The 23,948-nt window shown below is 39.6% G+C and overlaps 1 protein-coding gene across 1 annotated transcript; it reads right to left on the minus strand.

Annotated features, from left to right (window-relative positions):
- Nucleotides 1–230: 230 nt before the first annotated feature.
- Nucleotides 231–22,411, minus strand: LOC128736297 (uncharacterized). Its single transcript, XM_053830773.1, has 14 exons — nucleotides 22,310–22,411; nucleotides 13,203–13,312; nucleotides 12,932–13,135; nucleotides 12,653–12,866; nucleotides 12,203–12,594; nucleotides 11,972–12,122; nucleotides 11,783–11,913; nucleotides 3,757–3,880; nucleotides 2,006–2,115; nucleotides 1,749–1,952; nucleotides 1,471–1,684; nucleotides 1,017–1,408; nucleotides 790–940; nucleotides 231–733 (listed from the first exon to the last, which is right to left on the minus strand). Exons 1-14 carry the CDS (start codon nucleotides 22,332–22,334, stop codon nucleotides 516–518), a joined length of 2,640 nt encoding a protein of 879 aa, XP_053686748.1. The 5' UTR covers nucleotides 22,335–22,411; the 3' UTR covers nucleotides 231–515.
- Between the last annotated feature and the right edge of the window lie 1,537 nt (nucleotides 22,412–23,948).

Here is a 23,948-nt window from a genome sequence, read left to right on the forward strand (position 1 = left end):
AGGTGTATATGCGGTATTCGTTTGGCTTTTTTAGTTTCGTGCTGCTGCAGACCTTGGACAATCAAACAAATGGGCCAGATAGTTAAGGCTTTGTTGAGTTCCGGCAAAGCGTAAAATATGCGGGCTGTATGGACGATTGCACAAACAAAATAATATTGATTTTGCACTGTTGGTTGGGAGGATATAAAATATTCCGGATCATTTATGAATCAACATATCTTATGCCCCAGAGTGTAAACGTTTATTATTAATTGTAAATTAGTTCCTGTCCATTTAAATGGACTCGGTCAACTTGACTGTGCATACAAAGGCCTTTATACCTATATGTTTGAATTGTTAAACGGATTTAGACAGCTCATAAAATTGCTAGCCCGTGTAGGCATAAAGAATTTAATGAAATTTTTAAAGCATCTTAGTAGAATACGAAGATTGAAATTAAAGGAAACCTGTTTCCTGTTTTCGAACTCGAATGAACGAATGACACATGAAGAATGAAGAATGATAAGTTTGCAGTGTTAAGTGCAACGTGATCGCGAAAGAATGTTTATTCGCTGAGCCTTCCGGAACTTCCCCGAATTTAGTGAACAGTCCGCTACTCTAGCAGTTGGCATTTGTACTTTCCCGACAAACAGGAGAGTGCCAAATTGTTCGTCTTCAATGAAGAAAAGGAAAGGGCGATTTGCATTGAATATGTGAGTTTGGCCGTCTCCGTATTTGTTCACCAGTTGGACTTCTGTAATGAAATGTGTAATTCGTTTGATGAAGGTGGCAAAGATAGTAAATAATTACCAGTCGCAGCATAAGCTTCGCTTCCAAGTTCATTTATGGTAATGCTCGCCTTTTGTAGTACTCGTGAAACTCGAACTTGGTCCATGGTACCTTTTCCACGTGCAAGCAGGGGCAGTGAAGCTCGCTCTGAAAATACTTCGCGGATTCCGATCTGAAAGAGGGGCAAGTTTCGATTGTATAAAATGGAACCGTAAAGATGATTTTTCTTTGGAATATATAAAACTTACATCCTGTAGCGGCTGGGTTAATTCTTCGGAGAAATCAAATTTAAACTTAGGAATGGTAACATTCACCTCGGTTTCGTCCATGTACCACAGGGCCCGATTCAAACTGGTGGAATTAATACGACTGAGAACATCGTTGATGGAGCTACTTGGCCATGGCAGAACGAAGTACATAGCAAACTTTCCTCCCCGATAGGGTAATCGTAGAAGCTGTGCGTTCAGAATACTTGAATCGTCGTAGTAAAACTGACCGTGTTGTTCCATATAAGTAACATCTATTTCTTCGCGCGTGGTATTGAACTTTCGCTGAGGTCCGTTATTCGGGAATGGGTAAGTCCAAAGTCCCTTAAAGTAGATGGCATTCACTAGAGTGATTACTGCTCCGTCGACGCCATCTAAAATGCAGTGAGAAATGATATTCCTTAAGTACAGTAGAAATGGATATAAATTTTCTTACCAGCGCTGACGAGATCCTGTATGCGACCACGGGTGGATTGTGCCACCCACCGGTTGATAATATCAGCCGCCTTCTCTGGGTTGGAAAATGGAACTTTGTCGACGGACGTGTTGTAATAATGGTCCGAAATAATCTGGTATTTATCAAAAATGTCGATAAATTCATCAGCAAAAATTTTAGTTGCAATGTTTAGATCGAAATATGCATTTTCCGCCTGGATTGTGTATAAATGAAAGAATTAAAATCTTAGGAAGTTTTTAAGACGACGAAGACTATACCAATGCTGAATCCAATAAAGAACGATACATAGTGCGTGTTGCATTCAGTTCTCCGGAAGGATCTAATACCATCCGTAGTTCTTTTTTGGTTTGTGTGTACGAAATATCAGTGGCTACCCCAGTGGCTTCATACAGTAGAGTCAATAGTACTTTCACCGAAAAAGGTGAAATAACTGCATTGGATTTTTGAACTTCTAATACTCGCTGGAAAATGGTTGATTAGGTTACTTTATGAATCGGGCTAGAAGTTATCTTACCCTTGTAAGCATCCAATCGAAATGAACATTTCTGCTGCCCCTAAAGGGTTGATCGTCGATCTCATCGATTTCTCCGGCGAGTAATAGATCTGACAACGCTAAAACACAGCCTAAAATGGGTCAACAGAAATGAAGTAAATACATATATATTTATCTAAAAAAACATCGATTTTTGAGGCGTCCTTCACAGTTTTGTAAAATTTATCACAATATTTTCGATCCATTTTATTGGCTCGTCGTCGTCAATTTGATATCGATATTTTGTGGCTATTTCAAGCAGTCGTCTTCATTCGACTCAATCTTGTGCCATTCGTCGCCAATTTCCCAGTCGTCTCAGAAGTCACTTTCGACCTGGTCGAGCCATCTTGCACGTTGAGTCCTCGTGGTGTTCCTGGTGCTGGGGGGGTTGTTGAGAACTGTTTTCGTCGCGCTGTCGTCTGGCATCCTTATGACGTGCCCGGCTCACCGTAGCCTTCCGACTTTCGCCAGATGTATATTGGGAATCTCTAAAACCAGTGCCTGTAGCTCGTGATTCATACGATACAATTCATTCCGCCACTCTCCGAGTAGAAAAAACTTATTTATTTTTCTTTTTATATTATTTTTCTGTGAAGAGTATTGCAAATAGATAAATTTCCAGCTCAGGGTGGTTCTGCAAACGAAATTTAAATTTTCCAGTGCACGCATTTCATCTCAAGTTCAACAGATTGCAATGAGTTCTGGTAACCTTCACCATTCTCTGGAACTGAGGGTCAAGTAAACAAATTTTGCTACCATTATACGCTTATCAACAATACGAGTACGTTTTTGGTCTGGAGATGATTTACACCAGCCTCTCGTTTTTGAAGGTTTACAGTGTTTTTGGATGAACAAACTCCCGCGCTGTTTTTCTTGCTGCTTGAATCCAGCCAAATTAATTTGCTAACTATTTGAGCCATTTTTCATCCAGGAGGGAACACGAGAAACACTTCCCATCTCTTCTTACCTCATTAGAGTACCATACACAATAAAAACTATTTTCCGTCCCAACCTTCATTAGGCGTTTTAGCGTGTTTAGTTTCAGTGCCTTAAAAATGTTTACGTGCAACCTTAACTAAACCTTCACTTACAGAATATAAAAACAGGCACGTTCATCTTTTCCGGAGTCGGCTGACTCTTTCCTCAGTCGGTATTCAGCGATTACTAAAAAACGATAGTGTCGACCGTGCGCTGGATTGCCGTTCATTTGTGGCTTTAAATATCTGCTGTAAACCAGCACACGCTAATTGAAAAGCACCAAAAATGGCAAAAAATTGATAAAAATGTTTTTTTAGAAAAATTGTCAGTCTCAAAGTAAAAAGCGCAACTCGGCTATTAGCAATTAAAAACTATCATTGGCGATGGCTCAAGCTAGTACAGCCTATAGAAAATATACTAATATTTTTTTTGATCAAATATTCAGAACGGGACAAACGAAATAAGCGTGTAAGCTTGGTAAAAGAAAAATGCCAGCCGTCACATGGGATTCCCAGCAGTTATCAAAATCTTGGGTTGGGTTTTTTCAACTTGGAGTCATTTGTTTGTCAAGTCTTCTCTCCGTTTATTTTTTGCAATGGACGTTAGGCATACAGACGTCAGACATAATGGACGTTAAGCATTACGAACGCGAGGCCAAATTGACGTGAGACCGAGTGGACACGAAACGAACTAGACTCGAGTTCGAATGACAGACCAAGTGGTATTGAACTACTTACCTCTAACTTTTCACTAACTCACTAACTTCTCACTACTCAATTCTGACTTCCCGCTACTCTGCATCTTTGGCTCGAGCAGCACGTTCCTCACAATCATCTGGTAGATTCTTAACTTGCCCATCTTGCCCGTGTCATCATTTACCTGATGAGGACGGGAACACAAGGAATAGCAAGGGGTGGATGAGGAATTTGGACATTCACAAACACGTATATAACGAGTGATGCTACAGTGACTAGTGACACTTTGAATTGCTAAAATTTCATTATTCACATAGACCTCGGTAAGAACCCGAAGTGACTCGTCGTCTTACAAGTAAAATAATGTCTATTGACTTCTGGCTAGTTTGCCCTAGTCGTCGGCAGGGTTGCCATTTTGAAATCTGTGTTTCTAGTTGAAAAATCTGTGAAAATCTGTAAAACTACCGAAAAAAATCTGTTACTAAATCTGTGCAACATAATTATGCTCCCATGACGAAAAATTAGCATTTTAATGTTTTTGAACAATATGGTTTATGTAATATCATTCATACGCTTCGTAAATTTTGATTTTGATGTGCAGTAATTTCGGTTTTGTAACTTTACCTCCCGATTGTTTGTGTAATTTCGCTTCCAGTGATAAAATTGATAAACTTTTCTTCAACATGTAGCATATCTGTGAAAATCTGTGATTTTCAAAAATATCTGTCATCTGTGATCACAGATTCTGTGCTTTAAAATGACAAAAAAATCTGTGATTTTACAGAAAATTCTGTGAAAATGGCAACTCTGGTCGTCGCATCGACCCGCATCTGAAAATAAGTCTCTACATAAAGCAAGTAGAGTTAATAATAATCTATAGGGGCCATCCAGATACCACGTGGACAGAAAAATACCCATTTTCAACCCCCCCGTCCCCCTCCGTGGACAAGCGTGGACATTGACTCAATCTTCAAACCCCCACCCCCCCCCCTCCCCTGTTTGTCCACGTGGACATTTTTTTTCTTATGCCAAATTTTAACAAAACAGATATTGAACTAAATTTAGTTTTCAACTTGATTTATGCAGTATTTATTGAAAAAGCTTACGTGAAAGGAAGCGCCAGTCTAAAGGCCCCGAAAAACTGCATACGGATTTTTAGTCGATGTGGAAATTTGAGTTTTTCCATGGATTCCGTCAATTTTCCGCAGCGTATTAAAATTTGTATGCAAGGTGTTATGACCTTAAGGTGAAACAGTACTGAATCTCAACATGGCCGGATCGATGGCACCCATATCCTTATAGGGACGCTATTTTTCTGGCCATGTTGGGATTCACCTTAATTCTTGTGATCTTGTCTACTGCAAATTCTTATCAACTGCAAGAAAGTCCGTTTCAGCTTGACTTTCGCTTGACGATTCTTCTCTGTCTAGAGTATCTTTGACTAGCCGGAGCACCTCAGCTTGGCCATCTACTTCAACACAACACAAGGCCTTTCCGACGCGATGTGATTCGTAAAATTTTCTGAAGGCGAATCCTTTTGGAAATACGTTACCCATGGATGCAAAATGCAATCCACATTTGGTGCAAACGCGACCTAAATGATAAATGAGTCACGTCACCGGTGAATATTCGTGGATTCTTCCGTTACCTTTATCATTTCCCAAGGGAGGCAAGGGTTGTAAAAAATAACAATATCTTTATTATTCCATTACATCAAATGTCAGGCTAGGTAATCAACATCTATGAGTACTAGCGCAGGCTTAAACTTTTCAACAAGGTTTATGCCAGATACGTACTCTCGTAATGCTCGGTTCATGTGTTTAAGTTAACATATGCCTTAGAAACTAAAACTTGATTTGAGCCCAAAAACAATCACTGATCAATGGTTGATTCTAATATGTATAATTAATTCAATATTGCTGTTTCTATATTCAATTTTTTGTATGAAAAAAAAATACTTGTCCACGTGGACATTTTCCATATCCCCTCCCTCCATTCCGTGGACAAGCGTGGACATTTTCATACCCCCCACCCCCCTCTAAGCTGTCCACGTGGTATATGGATGGCCCACATCAATAGTTTTTGTAAAATGGCATGCCGAACTGAAGGTCCTCCACTGCACTCAAAAAAATCGGCACGTCAAGTTTACGTGAAAACATACGCAATTCTCATTCATCACACTTTTCATGTAATTTTCTCGTGAATTATTGGTAACTCGCACTCATACTAATCAGTTTACGTGCGATCCCGGTAAATTTCATCACCTTCCCCATTAACTAGTACATGAAGTTCATGGAAGTTGCTGTACAGAAGTTTACATGATTTTTCATGTGGATGCGACGTGACGATTTTGACGTAGGAGTACGTCTTACGGCAAGTTTTAAGATAGGGTGTCATCCCAAAAAATCGAAAAATGCGAGCGTCACGAAAAATGAAAGGTTTTGAGCGATAATAGCTCAGCGGTTTTCCGATCAATTTTCAATATTCTTACACCAATCGATCGGAAAATCTTCTAAGAATTGACCCAAATGAAGAAAAGTATGGATTCTTGATGTTGAACTATTGAAAAATTGAAAATAATGAACCTATGTTTTACCAGAATTCTCGCTTCGTGATTGGTTGGAAGATTCTTTACGACGATCTAAACCTATACCAATTTAATATCTGTGCCTGGGAAGTAAGCCAAAACAAGTGACCAAGTTTCCTCGTTTCAACAAGATTTCTTAACACCGCGGTTCAACCTAGACCATTTTGATGTCCTTGCTTGGGAAGTACGCCAGAGAGAGTAACAAAGCCCCCTCGTGCCAACAGATATCTTACAAACGCGATTAAACCTAGTCCAATATGATGTCTGTGTAAGGGAAGTGTGCCAGAAAAAATGACATAAGTTTGTTGTCAAAACAGATCGCAAATTCTTTACTGCGACATGATTAAACCTCGGTAAACTTGATATCTGTGTTGGAAAAATATGCTACAGCTGTACTGTTCGGTTATAATACGACTCTGTATGAATACGCATGCTAGCCGTTTCATTAGAAGTGTAGTGAAAAGATGTGCTGTTGATATTGCCTCTTTTATGACTATTTAGCAGTGGTTGGAGAATTCGCGAAAAGGTGATCATTTGAATCGATAAACATCCCTTATGAACATACACTATTCGCCTGCCTCGCCGATAATGCACACATCAGCTTTGAATTTTATCACGAACAGAAACTCAATGTGATCATCAGAATTCTTTCAAAAATTGAATATTGAACATTGAGTGTGTTCGATTTTTCGGATATAGAATGCCCGGGGACGTCGGAAAGTATTCAATATAATATTACCACGAAAAGGGAATAGTTTAAAGTAGTGTTAGTGGCTTTACAAGCAGCAGAAAGCGTCTATTCGCACTTTTGCGTTGCTCACGATATTCGTATATTCAGCGATGCTACGAAGCGTGAGTGTATGTTGCTCATTGTTATAGGCGAATTAAACCACTCGCGTAGCTGTTTTATCGTGATAAAAATCGTTTGCCGATGCTCGGCGTATCTATTCATTTTGTGAGTTTTCCAACCTCTGCTATTTAGACTACTGTGATAATCATTTAATGCAACGTACCGCATTTTGCATTGTTAATCTGACACTAAAGTGGCTTTTAGTTTGATCTTCTAATGAGTATGACTTCTTTTTCAATATTCTTCCCCTTCTTTCACTTCATATTCTTTGAGCGAAATCGTGTGCGAGATTCGACTGTGATAATCGTGTAAATCGGGGTAGTCTAAATAGGGGCAAATGTCGCAATAAAATAGGATTGAATTGGTAAAATCCCTTCAACGTGGAGAACCATGGGTAATAAAAACAATCTTTAATTTCAGTAAGGTAGCAGGAAAGCAATAGTTTGTATTCTTGATTTTGTTGAATTGTTTTCAAATGCACAATCTTTTGAGAATTGAACGTATGCAATGTTACTACTTTGATAAATGTTACATACAACGCATGTAGCATGCATATAAGTTGCATATAGCATGTATACATGAAGAATCGAATGATTACAAGCATGAATACATGCCACTATCACTACAAAGAGACTTACGTAGTCCTGCGTCACCTATATCGTGTCACCTATGTCGTGTCTTGTACACAACCCCTCTGATTTTTTTGAGTGTGTATATACGAATGCTGGATGTTCACTGAATCCTGTTTGAAAAACTGTGTTTAATTAACGGGAAACTAGCAGTCATTAACTTTTCGTTGGAGAGCTCAATTTCGGAAGCAGTTTTAGGCTCAAACAATGAGTTTTTTTTATAGAAATGTATTCACTGTGTTCGTCTTGCCAATCTGAACACAGCGAATATATTTTCATGACCAGAATTTTTGTTTCAAACAAAAAAAAACTGCTTTTGAAATTTGCAGAATCGATGACGACTAGTTTCACCTTAGGCGACATCCATTTAGTACGTCACGCAAATTTTGACCAAAATCTACCCCCCCTCCCCCCCTTGTCACATTTCGTCACACATTCGTGACCCCCCCTGAGAAAGTACGTCACGTCACGGCAACCCCTCCCCTCCCCATTCACAACAACAAAATTAAATAATCGTTCCAACCTTTTTATTTAGAGCTATCAAATGAATTTCAGCAAATAGAAAAAGGAAAATTTTCGAGCTTATAAGTCGGATTTTGATCGCTGATGTGTCGTCGATTAATGTTTCGCGCACATCCACGCCCTTTACATCCATCCACTCTAATTCGTCTGACCTAGTTGAAAGAATCAGGACTTCCTGCTGACGTCTTGCAGTAGCACGCCTTGGAAGAACTTTTCTGACGGATTTTGTCACTTTGTGTATTCATTCAATCGTGCAATCATTCAACACTACCTTAGATGCGAAATTTAATCCGCAAGTGGCATAAACTCTACCCCTCAGAGAGCTTTTGAGTGAGAGGCAGTATAAATTATACCGAAAAACCTAAAAAGCAGCCGTGGAACTTCGGTATGAGTTTTTGTTCATCGACTGAGTTCAGCACGAATATCAAGGGAAAACATTGCCATGGGTCTCTGGTAGCATCCCGTAACCCTTCAGGAGTTTGTGTGACTGCTATTTGCGGTTGCAAAAATCTTTTAGCCAGGACGGTACTCAAGCAGCTCTTCAACGGTGCACTGCATATTCTGTAAAGCCTTAATGGAGAGTTCATACTACATAGAATAAATGAGTCCTGTTCACACATATATTTAAAAAAACAGTTTTCATTCAAAAAATTTAACTATTTGTTTTAAAATCCATCAGTACGTTGATTTTATAGAAGCCTTCAATAGTTGTATCTTGAAATGAAGGCTAAATATAATTTCCCGAATAAATTTTCCATTTGATTTTGTTTCATGTGACGTCACATAACTTCATACCCCCCTCCCCCCTTCGTCACAAATCATCACGATTAGGTCAACCCCCCCTCCCCCCTATAAGCGTGACGTACTTTATGGATGCCCCCTTACACCTGTAGAACAGAGCGAATACTGTCCGATGTGGAAAGAAACAGCTCATCAGAGACTTCGATCAATGCCCCCTGACATTTTAGTAGTAGATTTTGATTCTATGGGCAACGGAAGTGTTTTGAAAGGTTAGCGAGCTTGAGTGTAGTATGCAGTATCAAATGTAGAGATGTCAATATCGGGGTGTATTTTGAAAACCGGTTTTTCGGTATTGTTAAATGCAATACCGGTAAAACCGGTAGAAAACCGGTAAAAGTTAACTCTTGAAACCTACATTTAAAAATTATACGATTTGAAGAAGATCCTTCCATAATCAATCGTACTTAATTGCTGTCGGCATACCTAATTGATAATTGAATTGATAATAAACTGCTTGAAACCCAAACAGAATGCTGCGTCAACGCATCCGTCAGCGTCAATTTGACAGTAAACCCATGGGAAAACTGTCAGAATAATACTGACGGACGCGTTGACGCAGTATTCTTTTTTTTAGTCACTTTAACCAGCTTTTGATCATTCGTCACTTCTGCGGGGCTGGGATTTGAACCCGGGTCCTCGGCGCGAGAGGCGTGAATGCTAACCACTACGCCGGGACTGACCCCTCGGACGCAGCATTCTGTTTGGCCAATTAGATACTGACATTCATGATAAATTATAACTGAAGCACAGACTAACAGACGTAACACTGAAGCCTCATTCCATCGCCAATAAAAACGATTATTTCAAATGTTCACTTAAGCCAAGACTCAAACAACAGTCGCTGCGCGAGAACGCCGCTCGCCTGCCATGGCGCTGTTGTCAGATAATATACCCGCAAAATTTATAGTATTGCTAAATTTATAGCGAACAGGTTCAGTTAATTTGGTTCCTCTGCCTGCTCGGTTTCTGAATAACCATAGACTTTTAAAATAACATGCAGAATTTTAGTTTCAAAACATCCTTGATGCCTTGAAGAATATTAAGGCATCACAAATAGTGCGGCTAATTATAAAACGAATAAATTTAAATATACGAACTCTACCAATACAGTAACTTGAATTCCTCATTGCTTAAGTAAAGGACACATTCCAGCGTTACGGGACACAATTAGCACCCATTGTTACCCTGTGAATCGCCACCTGCTTCACTAATTTTTTGGCAAATACCTTGTAAAATTGTAAATTAAGTTGTTTAAAGAGTACTTCATTTTCCACTAGAATGCCAGGAATTTGATGAAACAGGAATCAATCTGCATACAAGGGATAGTGTTCCGTAACGCTGGAATGTGTTTCATTTCTCCTCAGATCGGACAGAAACGTTCGAAGCGATGATTGAAGCTCGTAGAATTGGCTTACAACTACCAACAGGTTATTGTAACTAATCATAGAGTTATTTCTATTCCAGTTTGTACTAGCAACCGAACGAATTCCTTTTTCATGTAGTGAACTGACATTTCTTTAGTGTATTCCGTTAATTTTCATTGAAGATTTTCTGAACAGCTTCACTGTATACCGCACATTTCTTCTGTTGCGCAATATTTTCAATTATTTGGCTCATACAAGCAAGAAGTCGGACCCACTTTGCCGTTCGCAAAATGCTGTAATCAAGAAGCATACACCGCCATACGAAGCTAACAATGTACAAACTCCTTATTAATCGGTAGTTCTTTACGGACGTGAAGCTGTGACATTACTCACGGTGGAAATACGCGCCCTTGTCGTGTTTGACCGGAAGATGCTGTGGATGATATTTGGTGGAGTACAAACAGAAAGCGGAGAGTGGCGGAGGTGAATGAATCACGAACTAAAGGCACTTCTCGGAGAGATTCCCATCGTACAGCTGGCGAAAGTCAGTAGGCTACGGTGGGCTGGACACGTCGTTAGACGTCCAGTAAAACCGGTATAGCATCCTTAGTACAGGACAGTTACGGGGCTAGTGCAACAATCCTACTGACTCTATCTAGCAGCACCGCCGAGATTCGAAGACACGACGACTGGCTTGTTAGGACAGCATCGTTCCTCGAATCCAATTAAGCGGTTCCTTGATACAACATATTCAAACTATACTGACTGACTAATGCGACAATTTCGAAAACTCAGAATGTAAATGCTCCCGATAAATCAATTGCAGCTCAACAAGCTGCCTGGAATGCAAATCGCTTAAACCTCCGGATGCAGAATGCATGCCATAAAACCCCGCTGCTTTTTTGTAGACAAAGCCGTCTTTGCGATTCGGTTTGCGGCTTATCCGCTCCGACTGCATCCTGTGAAGCTTCAATCTTGCCACACTTGATTAATCTTGATTGAGTGCAATCAGCCGAGAGAAGCGAAAACCTTTCAAGTGTGATTAATTTTGAGGAAGCGGCCTTGGGTTGGACCCAACGAACCGCACCAAATGCATTTTATTTACATAACCGTACCGGCGCTCATGGAAGGGCTCGTTCTATAACTCATCCTCAGTGTCTGTCAGGTAGGTAGCTGGCTATATCGATGAGTGAAATACCATTAGTGTAATTGGTTTTAATTTATAGAATTTATTTCACTCAATTTGATCCAGAGAATAAAATTCCCGTAAAATGGGCAGCAATTGTGTTTGAGTTTTACTGCTCATTCGGTAGCACAGTTTTCGTTTCTAAGCAGTTGGTAGTTCTACTTTTCCGACAAACAGCAGGGTGCCAAAGTGTTCGTCTTCAATGAAGAAAAGGAATGGCCGATTTGCATTGAATATCTGAGTTCCATCGCCGCCGAATTTGTTCACCAGTTGAATTTCTACAATAAAATGCGTATTTTATTTGGTAGAAGTTGAGAAAAGTAGGGAAATAGTTACCAGTTGCAGCATAGGCTTCGCTTCCAAGTTCGTTTATGGTAATGCCGGCCTTTTGGAATACTCGTGAAACTCGAACTTGGTCCATGTTACCCTTTCCACGGGCAAGCAGTGGCAGTGAAGCTCGCTGTGAAAACACCTCGCGGATGCCAATCTGAAGGAGAAGCAAGTTTGGATTGTAAAACATAGAAAAGTATCTAACGATGATTTTTCCTTTAAATATATAAAACTTACATCCTGCAGTGGCTGGGTTAGTTCTTCCGAGAAGTCAAATTTGAACTTCGGAATGGTAACATTCACCTCGGTTTCGTCCATGTACCACAGAGCCTGGTGCAAACTGGTGGAATTAATACGACTGAGAACATCATTGATGGAGCTGCCCGGCCTCGGCAGCATGAAGTACATAGCAAACTTTCCTCCCCGATAGGGTAACCGCAAAAGCTGAGCGTTAAGAGCATTCGAATCGTCATAGTAAAACAGGCCATTTTGTTCCATATAAGCAACTTCTACTTCTTTACGCGTAGCGTAGAATTTTCGCCGAGGTCCGTTCTCCGGGAACGGGTAAGTCCACAGTCCCTTAAAGTAGATGGCATTTACTAGAGTGATTACTGCTCCTTCGACGCCGTCTAGAATATAATGATAAATAGTATGGAATAGAAGAGAATTGGATGTGAATTCTCTTACCAGCGTTGACCAGATCCTTTATGCGACCACGGGTGGATTGTGCCACCCACTGGTTGATAGTATCAGCCGCCTTCTCTGGGTTGGAAAATGGAACTTTGTCGACGGTCGCATTATAGAAATGGTCCGAAATAATTTGGTATTTACTAATAATATCGATAAATTCATCAACAAAAATTTTAGTTGCAATTTTTAGATCGAAATCCTGATTCTCCGTCTACGTTTGAGGGTAAATGAAAGAAATAAGATTATAGAAAATTGCTTCGGCGATAGAAGTCATACCAATGCCGAATCCAGCAGAGAACGGTACATAGAACGTGTTGCATTCAGATCACCGGAAGGATCAAGCACGGTCCGTAGTTCCTTTTTGGTTGCTGTGTACGCAATATCAGCGGCCTCTCCTGTGGCTTCGTACAGTAAAGTCAACAGTATTTTCACCGAAAATGGTGAGATGACTGCATTGGATTTTTGAACTTGGAATACTTGCTGAAAAATGGAAAATTTATTATCATGATAATGATATTTCATGAGACGAAATTAGTAACTAACTCACTCTTGTAAGCATCCAATCGAAATGAACATTCCTGTTACCTTTGAAGGGTTGGTCATAGTTCGTAATGATTTCTTCGGCAGCAAATATACATGGCGCCGCCAAAACACAGCCTGTAATGGTTCAATATAAGTAAATGAGCAACCAAATTATTATATCTCTAGTCAGCTGTACAAAACCATGGTAATGGTAAATTTCATAATTGAAACGTCAATGGGTAAATCAGTCTTTACCAGGGATGGAAAATCAGTGACTAATCAAATCTGTGAGTTATCGCCACATGCACAGATCACGATCCGTACAGTATATGACAAACAGTGAATCTTTAGCATTGATCACAAGATTTTGTTCTCTAAACAGTCTTAGTAGTCGATCACAGTAAGTTATCTTACTTAGCTGCGAGAAAAGAAGTTACTCAAATTGCTGGTATTGACATTCATACGCTGCACACACCCAATCGTCTGTATTTGTAATATTTCTCAATGCAATCAAGCAATGAACATGATCTGACATGAGATTTATCATAATCTGTACGGATTGCGACAAAGTATTTGTCGCTTACAAGCAGTGATGTCAATGAATCTGTATCTGATCGCTTTATCTGATCTAATCTGTATCTGATCCATTCCTGGGGTGACATTGCGATTCTCGTTTCGAGTTATTTTGGTTCGTTTCGCCCATTCGTTTAGCGTGGACGAAACGAACCAAAATCACTCGAAACGAGAATCGCAATGGTACCCCTGGTCTTTACAGTTTCGGATCAATAGTACTCTAACTCTCTTAAATCCCTTAGCGCCTCCTCGCAGATCTATGACAAACGAATCGATGGCCATACCTGGAATTACTTCAGGTACATACTGAAGCAGTTAAGCTAGGAGGTGCGAACTTGAGCGTCTGATCCCCAGGTAAACAACGTATACTGAAACTCTCATTATACCAGGAACATTGAAAATGGAAATACGGAACGGATCAATCGGTATTGGACACGGTAAAGAACAAGGAAACGATTGGAAACTCGATACCTGTAATGTACAAATTCTTTATGAATCGGCACGAGCTGGCTTGTTTGCTCGAGAGCTACATCGACCCGGAATTGAGGTTACTGCTATTCAGGAAGTTCGGTGGTCAAATTTAGGAGAAAGGGAATAGGACACCACACGAACCGTTGCTTTTCAAGAGATGACGCTTTTATAGTGGTAGTAAAATAGAGATTGCTCACTTATCTATGTTTACCTACCTAAAAAACAATCACTAATCACATTTTAGTGGTGGTACAGTAACGTTATACTTAATTTTCGTAACTTCTGCCTAATTTTGCTAAAAAAACAAACTTTTGCTATACCTCTCCATAGCATCTTACTACCATTCTTCCGTCAGCCTGGGATAGTGATTTTGACACCGTACGAGAGCCGGGAGCTGAATATGTTTGCGACATTTCAATTCCAAGAAATTAATTTTGGCAACCTGAACGCGATAAATCAAAACATTGTTTACCAACTATTTATTGGTTCAGGTGTCAAACGTTACATTGCGATTTGCAATAAACACAAAAGAAACTGAGATGCATGTGAGACTGCAGTTACTGCGTTGAGTAAATTTATTGTCGCGCAAAAGTGGGCTGCTTTCGAAATGTACAATATGCGTTAAGAAGTAACGACATCTGTTGTATTCAACAGGGAAATCCTGGAAGTTTTATACATACTCTCACGCATGGCGTATGATGAAACACTAGCGCCAACTTGTGTTCTTTATTATCAGAAACTAGGGGCGGTGTCCTATTCCGTGCAGTAGACATTATTGCAGGCATTTCTTTCCAGCACCAAATTTACTGCAGTGGCGGTAGAAAGGCAGAACGTAGAGTCGGTTTGATAATATTGGGAAAGCAAAAGCAACGAGTTATCCGGTGGAGGACCATAGATGACCGTATATGTGTGTGGAGAATTAAGGGCTTACTCTCAGACAAATGATAAATCCGGTGATGCTAAGGACGAGTCTTAAGGTAGGCTCGAGAGGATCTATGGAGAGTGACCAAAACATGTCGATGTCGATGTACGGTCTTTTCAGGGGCGAATTATTATCGATTCTGATCACTATCTTGTCATGTGTAAGATTTGCGTAAGGTTGTGGAACGCGGCGAAGGATCGCATTGAGTGGACGCTGCTTTTCAACATCCAACGATTGACGGCAGATGGCGTGGTAGCGGAATATGTTAGAAAGCTTGATCAACGAATCGCAGAATTGTAGGAAAATAGGAAAGAAATTATAAGTGGGCAGTAGTGGAACCTCGATGATGCCATTGAAACTATTACGAAATTTGTCGGGTCAGCTAGTATACATATGAAAATACTAGCTGGGTAGATCAAAACTGGTAACAGAGTCTTTTTTGTTTTTATTTTTCTTTGGAAATGTTTTTGCATAAAAGCGAATAACAGCAATAAAAGCATAACGCTCGCTGCCAATCGCATAGCAGCTTTTACACGCTTTCGAGTGCATTCGTATGCGTGCGTGTGTTTTCGTGGAAGAAACTGACTCGCTACCGCCAGGTTCGCTAGTATCTGTAGAAAGTAGCATGTACGTGTGTGGATTTCTTCTTCCACTTCTTTTCTGTGTGGGTAGTGTTAAGACATAAAAAGTCTTTTCAAACATTTAATGCGTTACATGAGAATCATCATCATTTCGAGACGTGCATGGTTCCTTTTCAAAACCTTGAGCTATTTCAATTTGCAGTAGTGGGCACCGCTAACCGAAAATTTAGCATCGCTAACCGCTAATCCGCAAACCGAAAAAGTTAGCTCGCTAATTGCTAAACGCTAATCGAAAAACTCAGATTAGCGAAAGTTTCGCTAATCGCTAAATCTGAATTACCCAGAAATCACCACATTTTTGATTGAACATATTCCATATAGCGTAAATAACGATCGACAATTGTTAATTTTTAGAATATTATTATCCATAAAAAAAAATGGACTGATTTTAGCGATTTTTCATACGGTTACCCAGTCAATTCACCTTTGTACGGTCAATCCTAGCAACCCGATTGTGTACATAAATAATTTGACATCGTTAACAATTGCTTTTCAGTAGCTGTGATGAAAATAGTCAAGTAACTACTCTCGATGATTTTTTCGTACTGCCAGCTGCAGCCGGGAGTGCAGATGTTGCACGTAAGGCACTTCGTGTCCGCCGAATACAGCCGACCCAGCACATACAACATCCTCTCCCTTCTAGGGAAAGGCCAAGTGCAGCAGAAGCTGAAAAGCGAAGCCAAGAGCAAGGTGTCTTCAGCCTTCCACGCCTTTTGGAAGTCGGAGTCAAACGCTGAAAAAGTACTTCCCCAAAATGGATATAACATGGACGGTTATTTCTGAGCAGCAGGCAATCAAGGCTGAAGGTGCTGTTGAAAAATATGTTTCCGGCGAAGGACGATGAGACCTACTTGATGTTGGACGGCAACAACTGTCAAAGCACTGAGTACATTACGCCTCACCAAGGAGGTAAGCGATGGCGTCAAATCTATCAAATCTAGCACAAAGTTCCCAAAGAACTGACGATCAGCGAGAAGGGAATGTCCAAGCCGTTATTTTTTCCTTCGGAGCTTGCAGGTGAACAGGGAGATATGCAGCATGCAGCGATTGCTGAAAGCTTCCGCCTAGAGTATATGATCTTCTGGCCGGTCTGGCCTCGGCCCATTATGCCAAAAGATCACTGGAGGAGACGGACCGCCTAAAGGTAATCGTTGTACTGAATACCGCCAATCGTCCCAGCATCCCCCAGTGCAGGCAATAGAAAAATTTTGGGCAAACCTTAAACGGAAGGCTTCGAATATTTTCGTGGCCAAAACGGAGAAGCAATTGAACGCCAACGCCACGAAAGAGCTGAACAACATACCGACATCCGTCGTTTCAAAGGCCATGATTAAGGTTCCGGCTAACTTCTGTCAGCCGACCGACAGGGCGTCGAAGCATTTGTAGAAGAAGTCGAAGCATTTGTAGTTTGAGTCTTTTAGTAGAAGAATCTATCTTAATAAGATGTAGCATTTGAGGAAAATTTATTAGCTTGAATGCTCTTTTGTAGTTTTTTTCATCGCCGTCCGTGATTTGTTCATGTTTTAATGGATATGTACGTTATCTCCATAACTTGTATAGCTATCCTTAAAGGAAGAACTTATCTATTATCCAGAAACATTCGAGTTTCAACTCCACATTGCATGCTATATCAGTTATGTTTCTTATAGGGTATGTTGCTGCTTCGTCGTAATTGCCTATTCCCGTCCTATCCAACACAAATTATTAAAAATATCAGCGATTTTTATCATACGCGATCAATCAAAGTGAGCTGAGATCTATTTAAATGCTTTTATTTCATTAACCCTTTATAAGGCCGTGGCAATTATATTGCCACCAACGAAAAATATTTGTTTTGCGTCTATAATGACATCAATATAATTAAAGAAGCAAAATAAAATTTTTTTGTTGGTGGCAATATAGTTGCGACGAAGAAGAAAATTTCAATTTCCGTCATTCATAAAATGAAAATAACTCACGCAACGCATTGCCGTTATTCTGCAGCCGGGAAAACTTGCATAACCTACAGAAATTTTGCAGAATAAAATTTGTCTTGCTGTCCTACAGAAATACATGCGCGCTAGTTTCGTAAACATTATTGTGATTTTTAGTTCGGACGATGGAAATTTTCGATGGACGGTTTTTAAAACGGTACGACGAATTTAAAATATAAAGTCAGTTGCGTAATTTCAATCAAATGCTTTATTAATCGCTTTTTAGTGAATTCAAAGGGCACGGATCGGAAGGTAAGTGTGTTTTAGTCAAATCAGCACAAGAACTTTTGGAGTATACATTAAATCACCCAAGAAATTATGAAAATTAGAGTGGCTTTCCTTACTACGACGGGAATTAGAAATAAACCCTACTATTATTGCTGGAAATCAAATTTAGATTTAACCAGAACTCGTTTGACCTGTCCGGAAAATATGAGTGGAACACTTTGTATATCATGATTCTCCATTTGTCATTCACCAGACAGTAATACTATATTTTTGATGATTCGACTGCATAAAAACTTGTTAATGATCACGTTCAGGTGCATGTGACATTATTTCTGACCAATCTATACCTATAAAAATGGATTTCTGTCTGTCTGCCCGTATGTTCCTTACAAAATCGAAAACTACTGAACCGATCGGCGTGAAAATTTGCATGTAGGGGTTTTTGGGGCCAGGGAAGGTTCATATGATGATAAAAGACCCCTCGCTCCACTTGAAGGGGGGGCGGCTCCCACCCAAGCAACAATGTAAGTTTTATTGTACTCTTATGGTGGTTTTTATGGCCAATTTTGGTCTTAATTGCCATCATAAGAGTGTAATAAAACCTAAATTGTTACTTGGGCATACAAATCTATGCCTACAAAAATGGATTTCTGTCTGCCCGTATGTTCCTTATAGAATCGAAAACTACTGAACCGATCGGCGTGAAAATTTGCAGTTAGGGGTTTTTAGGGCCAGGGAAGGTTCTTATGATGATTAGAGACTTCTACCCTCACTAGGAGGGGGGCTCCCATACAAATGAAACACACATTTCTGCATAACTCGAGAACTCATCAAGCAAATGGAACAAAATTTTACATGTGAGTGTTTTTGGAGACAAGATTTTTTTCCATGGTGAATTGAGATCCGTCCCCACTTTAGGAGGGGGAGCTCCCATACAAATGAAATACAAATTTCCTCATAACTCGAGAACTAATTAGGCCATTACAAATATTTTATAAAGTTTTTGTCCGTCCGGTGTTCGGCCACTGAAGGGGGGGGGGCGAAAAAAAAAACAAAGTGAATTTTTTATTCGAGCAAAAAAAAACATGGGTTTTAAGCATTTTTATTTAAAGTTTAAACGTGTAAACCGAATCTATTCTTGCTTATAATATATACGTTTTTGTTTTCTATGCAAAAATCTACGAAAAAAGACAAAAATTAAGAAAAAAAATTTTGGACGATTTTCGGAAATTCCATTGTTCGAATTTCCATTTCTGTTTTGTGCTAGAAGCGTTACTTCAACTCGTACACTCATTTTTCTGTAGATAGACTGTAGAGCCCAAAGACAATTGATTAAAAAAAAATTGACTCATATCCTACAAATTATTTTTTTGCCCCCCCATTTTTAAGCCAATTTCCAAGGGCGGGGGGACAAAAACTTTCAAAATGATTTGCAATGGCCTAATCAAATGGAACCATATTTGACATGTGGGTGTTTTTGGAGCCATGAATTTTTTCTATGGTGAATTGAAACCTCTCTCCGCTTTGGTAGGGGGGGGGACTCCTATACAACTGAAATACAAATTTCCTCATAACTCGAGAACTAATCAAGGAAACCAAATTTGGCATGTGAGGGGTTTTGGAGGCAGAAATTTTTTAATGATGGTTTGAGACCTCTCACCCCTGTGGTAGGGGGATAAGGACTCTCATACAAATAAAACAGATTTTTTTGCGTAACTCAAAAAATAATCGAACTCGAGAAATTTTAGACTCTTTCATAAAACATTAATCAATAACAAGACAACCAAAAACTATCAATAGTAACATTAGATAATTCAGCGCGAGACGGCCACAGGCCGCGAGTGTTGCCGACGACCTGCCGTCGGAAGCGCCGGCCACTGCGGGGGACAGTTTTGCTAGATCTACTGACATCTATTACTTTCCTTCAGTTGGGTTACCTCTGCAAAATGGTACTTTCTATGAAAAGTTTTTTCGTGAAATGGTCAAATGGTATTGCGAAACTCTATATTCCGCGTTTGGTCAATCGAGAATGGGTGTTCCGCAAAACGGTATTCGGCGAAATGGTTTGTAATGATGGCGAATATTCAAATGCTATTCGCTTTATTTTATCAGGCTAAGCAATGGGGGGAGTTGTTTTCTACTTTACTGTGAGGAAAATTTGTATATTAAAATACCCATGAACTCCCCAGAAACTTGCAAACTCAAGATTGTGGCAAAGGTCATCCGAGATTCACGATTTATGTACAACACAGTTTAATTTGTGGCAATATGAAGTTTGTCGGATCAGCTAGTGCAATATAAAAAACAGCGAGGAAAAGTTTGAATAATTTTCCAATTTTCATGCAACTTTAGCGATTTAGCGATTAGCGATTTTAAGGGTTTATTTTTAGCGAAGCTACCGGTTTCACTAACGTACTCCAAATTTAGCGCAAACGCTAACTCGCTAATCTGAATTTAGCGTCGCTTACTAGCGATTTAGCGAATTAGCGAAATCGTGCCCAACACTGTCAATTTGTAATTTTCATTACGTTAGAATTAAAAAATCAGAAATAAAATAAAATGAAGAAATTTCAGGTGAATTGGGTCCAACTTCACTCTCTTCGGTTTGAATGAAATAATCAACATGAAGCAAATAATTCTTTTTCACCAGTCAGTTGACCATTACGACTAATTAGGGCGTATGTGTTTTCACACATAAAAGACAAAAAATCTCGAAAAATATTAAGTGTAGCTCACAGCTGTTAGAGGGTTAATACTCCTCATCAAGAAGATCGATGTAATGTGTTTCGTTCTATTACTAAATAAAACATTTTTCGAGCAAAATTAGGTGATTTTTTTTTGCTTGATAGAAAATGGCAATACGATAATTTCGATTCAAGCAGTGTTACTTTTAGCTCTTAATTTATGCTTTAATCATCAAAAGTGATATAGTTATAATAATTTAAATACAATCAAATTTCGTTAACTGCCACTCAGTTTATCGCCGATTTTGAGAATAACTTCCGTTAATCGGGCTGATCTGATAAAGTCAAGCGATGACATGAATAACATTTGAACTGTTAGCGAATACTCCACGACCCAATTAATGCAAGTTTTTGTCAAAATCGGCGATAAGCTTAGTGCAATTAATGAAATTTGATTGTATTGAGCTCGGCAAATAGTGAAAATTTAATCAAATTCATGCTATTTCACAAAACATTAGCGCGCCGGTATCATAACCCAATGATCATCAAACAATGACAACAAGCTGCTAGCCACACTGCAGTATCGAGCCAGCAAGCAGATTGCACGTACTCGCCCCAACCACCGACCGACATGTCGTCGTCAATTTTGATGTCGGTATTTCCACTTGTAACATCCAGTGCCTGCTTCTGTACATCATTGAACCGGTACGGTGAACAATCTGAAACGTAACGCATCGAATCCGATCGTCATCATGTTCTCCGGTTTCCATTGCGATAGTACCGGCTCTGGGGAATCCCGCAAGTAAAACGCGTTTCGTCAAACCCAAACCGGCGCCGCACGGTGGCAGCGAGTAAACACTAAACGAAGAAGTTCAAGATCTCTCTCTTGTTCTCGCGGTCTTGGTCAGATATAAGAACCTGAATGACCGGTTTGTGTGGACTATCAAACAACAGAGACCACACAACAACGAGTAACGAGCAGCCGTTATGCGATAAAAGTGACATTCGGATGATTTCCCATCAGATTCAATCGAAACTAATAAATGCTCTCTCAAATGTTTTTACCTTCAGATTTGTCCCATATAGAATAAATCTGAACATTCCATTGCAAGAGTAACGTTAAATGATTAATTTCGTGCTCAGGATCGTGCTGTTCTGCAAACAAATTTCAAAAGTTCTAATCAGTCCTGCACACACTTCTGCCATTTCAGCTCAACCGACTCCACTACGCTATGGAAGCCTTCATCAACCTCTGGAACTGAGGGTCAAGTAAACAAATTTTGCTACCGTTACTCGCTTATCAACAATCCGAGTACGATTTTGGTCTGGAGATGATTCAAACCAGCACTTTGTTTTTGGTGGAATTTTACGGGTGTTTTCGGCGAACAAACTCACACTCTGCTGCTAGAATTCCAGCAAAATTAATTTACAAACCATCTGAGCCATTTTTCCCTTCAGCAGGGAAAACGAGAAACACTCACAGCCATTTTCCCATCTTTTCTTATCTCATCAGAAAACCATATACCACAGACACTACTTTCCGCCCTCAGCTTCCTTCGGAGGTTCAGCTTGATTAGTTTCCGTGGTTTGGTTGTGGTTTTAAACTGTTTATGTACAACATTCACTAAATTTCCACTTACAGAATATCACAAGAGGCACGTTCATCTTTCCCGGGGTCGGCTGAGTCTTTCCTCAGTCGGTATTCAGCGGCAACTAATCGGAGCGAGCTTCCAACCGAGAACGATAGCGACGACCGACGACCGTGCGTTGGATTGTCGAGCATTTGCGGTTTCAAACCTACTGCTGTAAACCAGTTGTTGATTGTGTAGCGCTGAAGAGAACCGGAGAGGGGCACACGCTAATTGTGAGCCACCGATTGGGGCAAAAAATTGATAGAAATGTTTATTTTTTCGGGAAGAAATGTCATTGGCAGAACAGAGAGCACAGCAATCTCAGAAAAAAAAACAAATATTTTTGTTGCTCAAATACGGACGGTGGACGGTGCAATCGAAATAAGCGTGTAAACTTGGCAGAAAAAATCACCAGCCGTCGCATGGGGTTTCCAGAAGTTATCAAAATCTTTCTAAATTTATTGCATTTCAACCGGCTTGCATGCATATAAATGAGAAATTACGGGAGAAAGTTGGGTTTTTCAACTTCGAGTCATTTGTTTATCATTTCCCCTCTCTCTGTTTGTTTGCTTGCAAGGGCACCAGTGATCATATTTGTTTTTAACTCACTATACAAGGTTTTAGTGTTCTTTTTTGTCTTCAGTGTAGTTTTTTCGTAACATATTTCATTTTTTATCAGAATAACAGCCTAATGTTTTATTCATTTGAAATTTATTATTTTTTCGGTACTATAACATACTTTGTACGGCAAAGTTGTAGCAACTTTCCTGAGAGGCAGCAACTTTGCTCATTTACTTTGATGTCAGACTTGTATTTGCTTATTCCAATGAAGGTTTATAGAAGTTATCAATAATTATGTCCAATTTAATTCAGGATTTCGTTCATTGAAATACGAAATTTTAACTTCTAGGAGACTTTTCTGTTATGATTAGTTTAGAAAAACAATTTTTTTAAAACTTATTTTTGATTCCTGACACTATTCTTATTGATTGATTATTTTATTTTATTTTATTTATTTCTTCAACGGACAGTCTTCTTGAAGTGTATGGGAAAAGCCGATTTGAGTTGACAACTTTGACTTCATTGTCAACTCGGTATAAAACCAATTACAGTAATACCTCGTTATAAAGCAACTTTATTTTTATTTTCGATACATTATATCGAAGTTCGAAACGAAATCGATTGCAAATGATAGGGGAGCTTTTCAAACCGTAATGATATTATTAAATGAAATTTGAAAATCTAAATTACGGAGTTGTATCATAACTTACAACATTTAAGAAATTGAAATAATTTTTGCACAGTAGCAACGCGAGGTCACACCACAACCCTAAGCTTGTGTTTGCTTTGGATATGATGCTGAAATAGTGGGTTTGGAAGGCGAGCTAGTAATCCACAGTGCCACACGTCAGAACGTGGAAAGACACAAACAGAAGAAGATGTAGCGAAACCAAATCTTTCGGGAGAAAAAGCGCTACCTGGAAGAGCAGGAATATGCAGAGTTGGAGCGGCTGCATCGTTCTCAGGAAACGCGAAAGTTCTACCAGAAACTGAACGGATCCCGCAAAGGCTTTGTGCCGCGAGCCGAAATGTGTCGGGATAAGACTGGCAGTATTCTGACGGACGATCGTGAGGTGACCGATAGGTC

Source organism: Sabethes cyaneus, chromosome 2, assembly GCF_943734655.1.
Source record: "Sabethes cyaneus chromosome 2, idSabCyanKW18_F2, whole genome shotgun sequence".
Lineage (NCBI taxonomy): Eukaryota > Metazoa > Arthropoda > Insecta > Diptera > Culicidae > Sabethes > Sabethes cyaneus.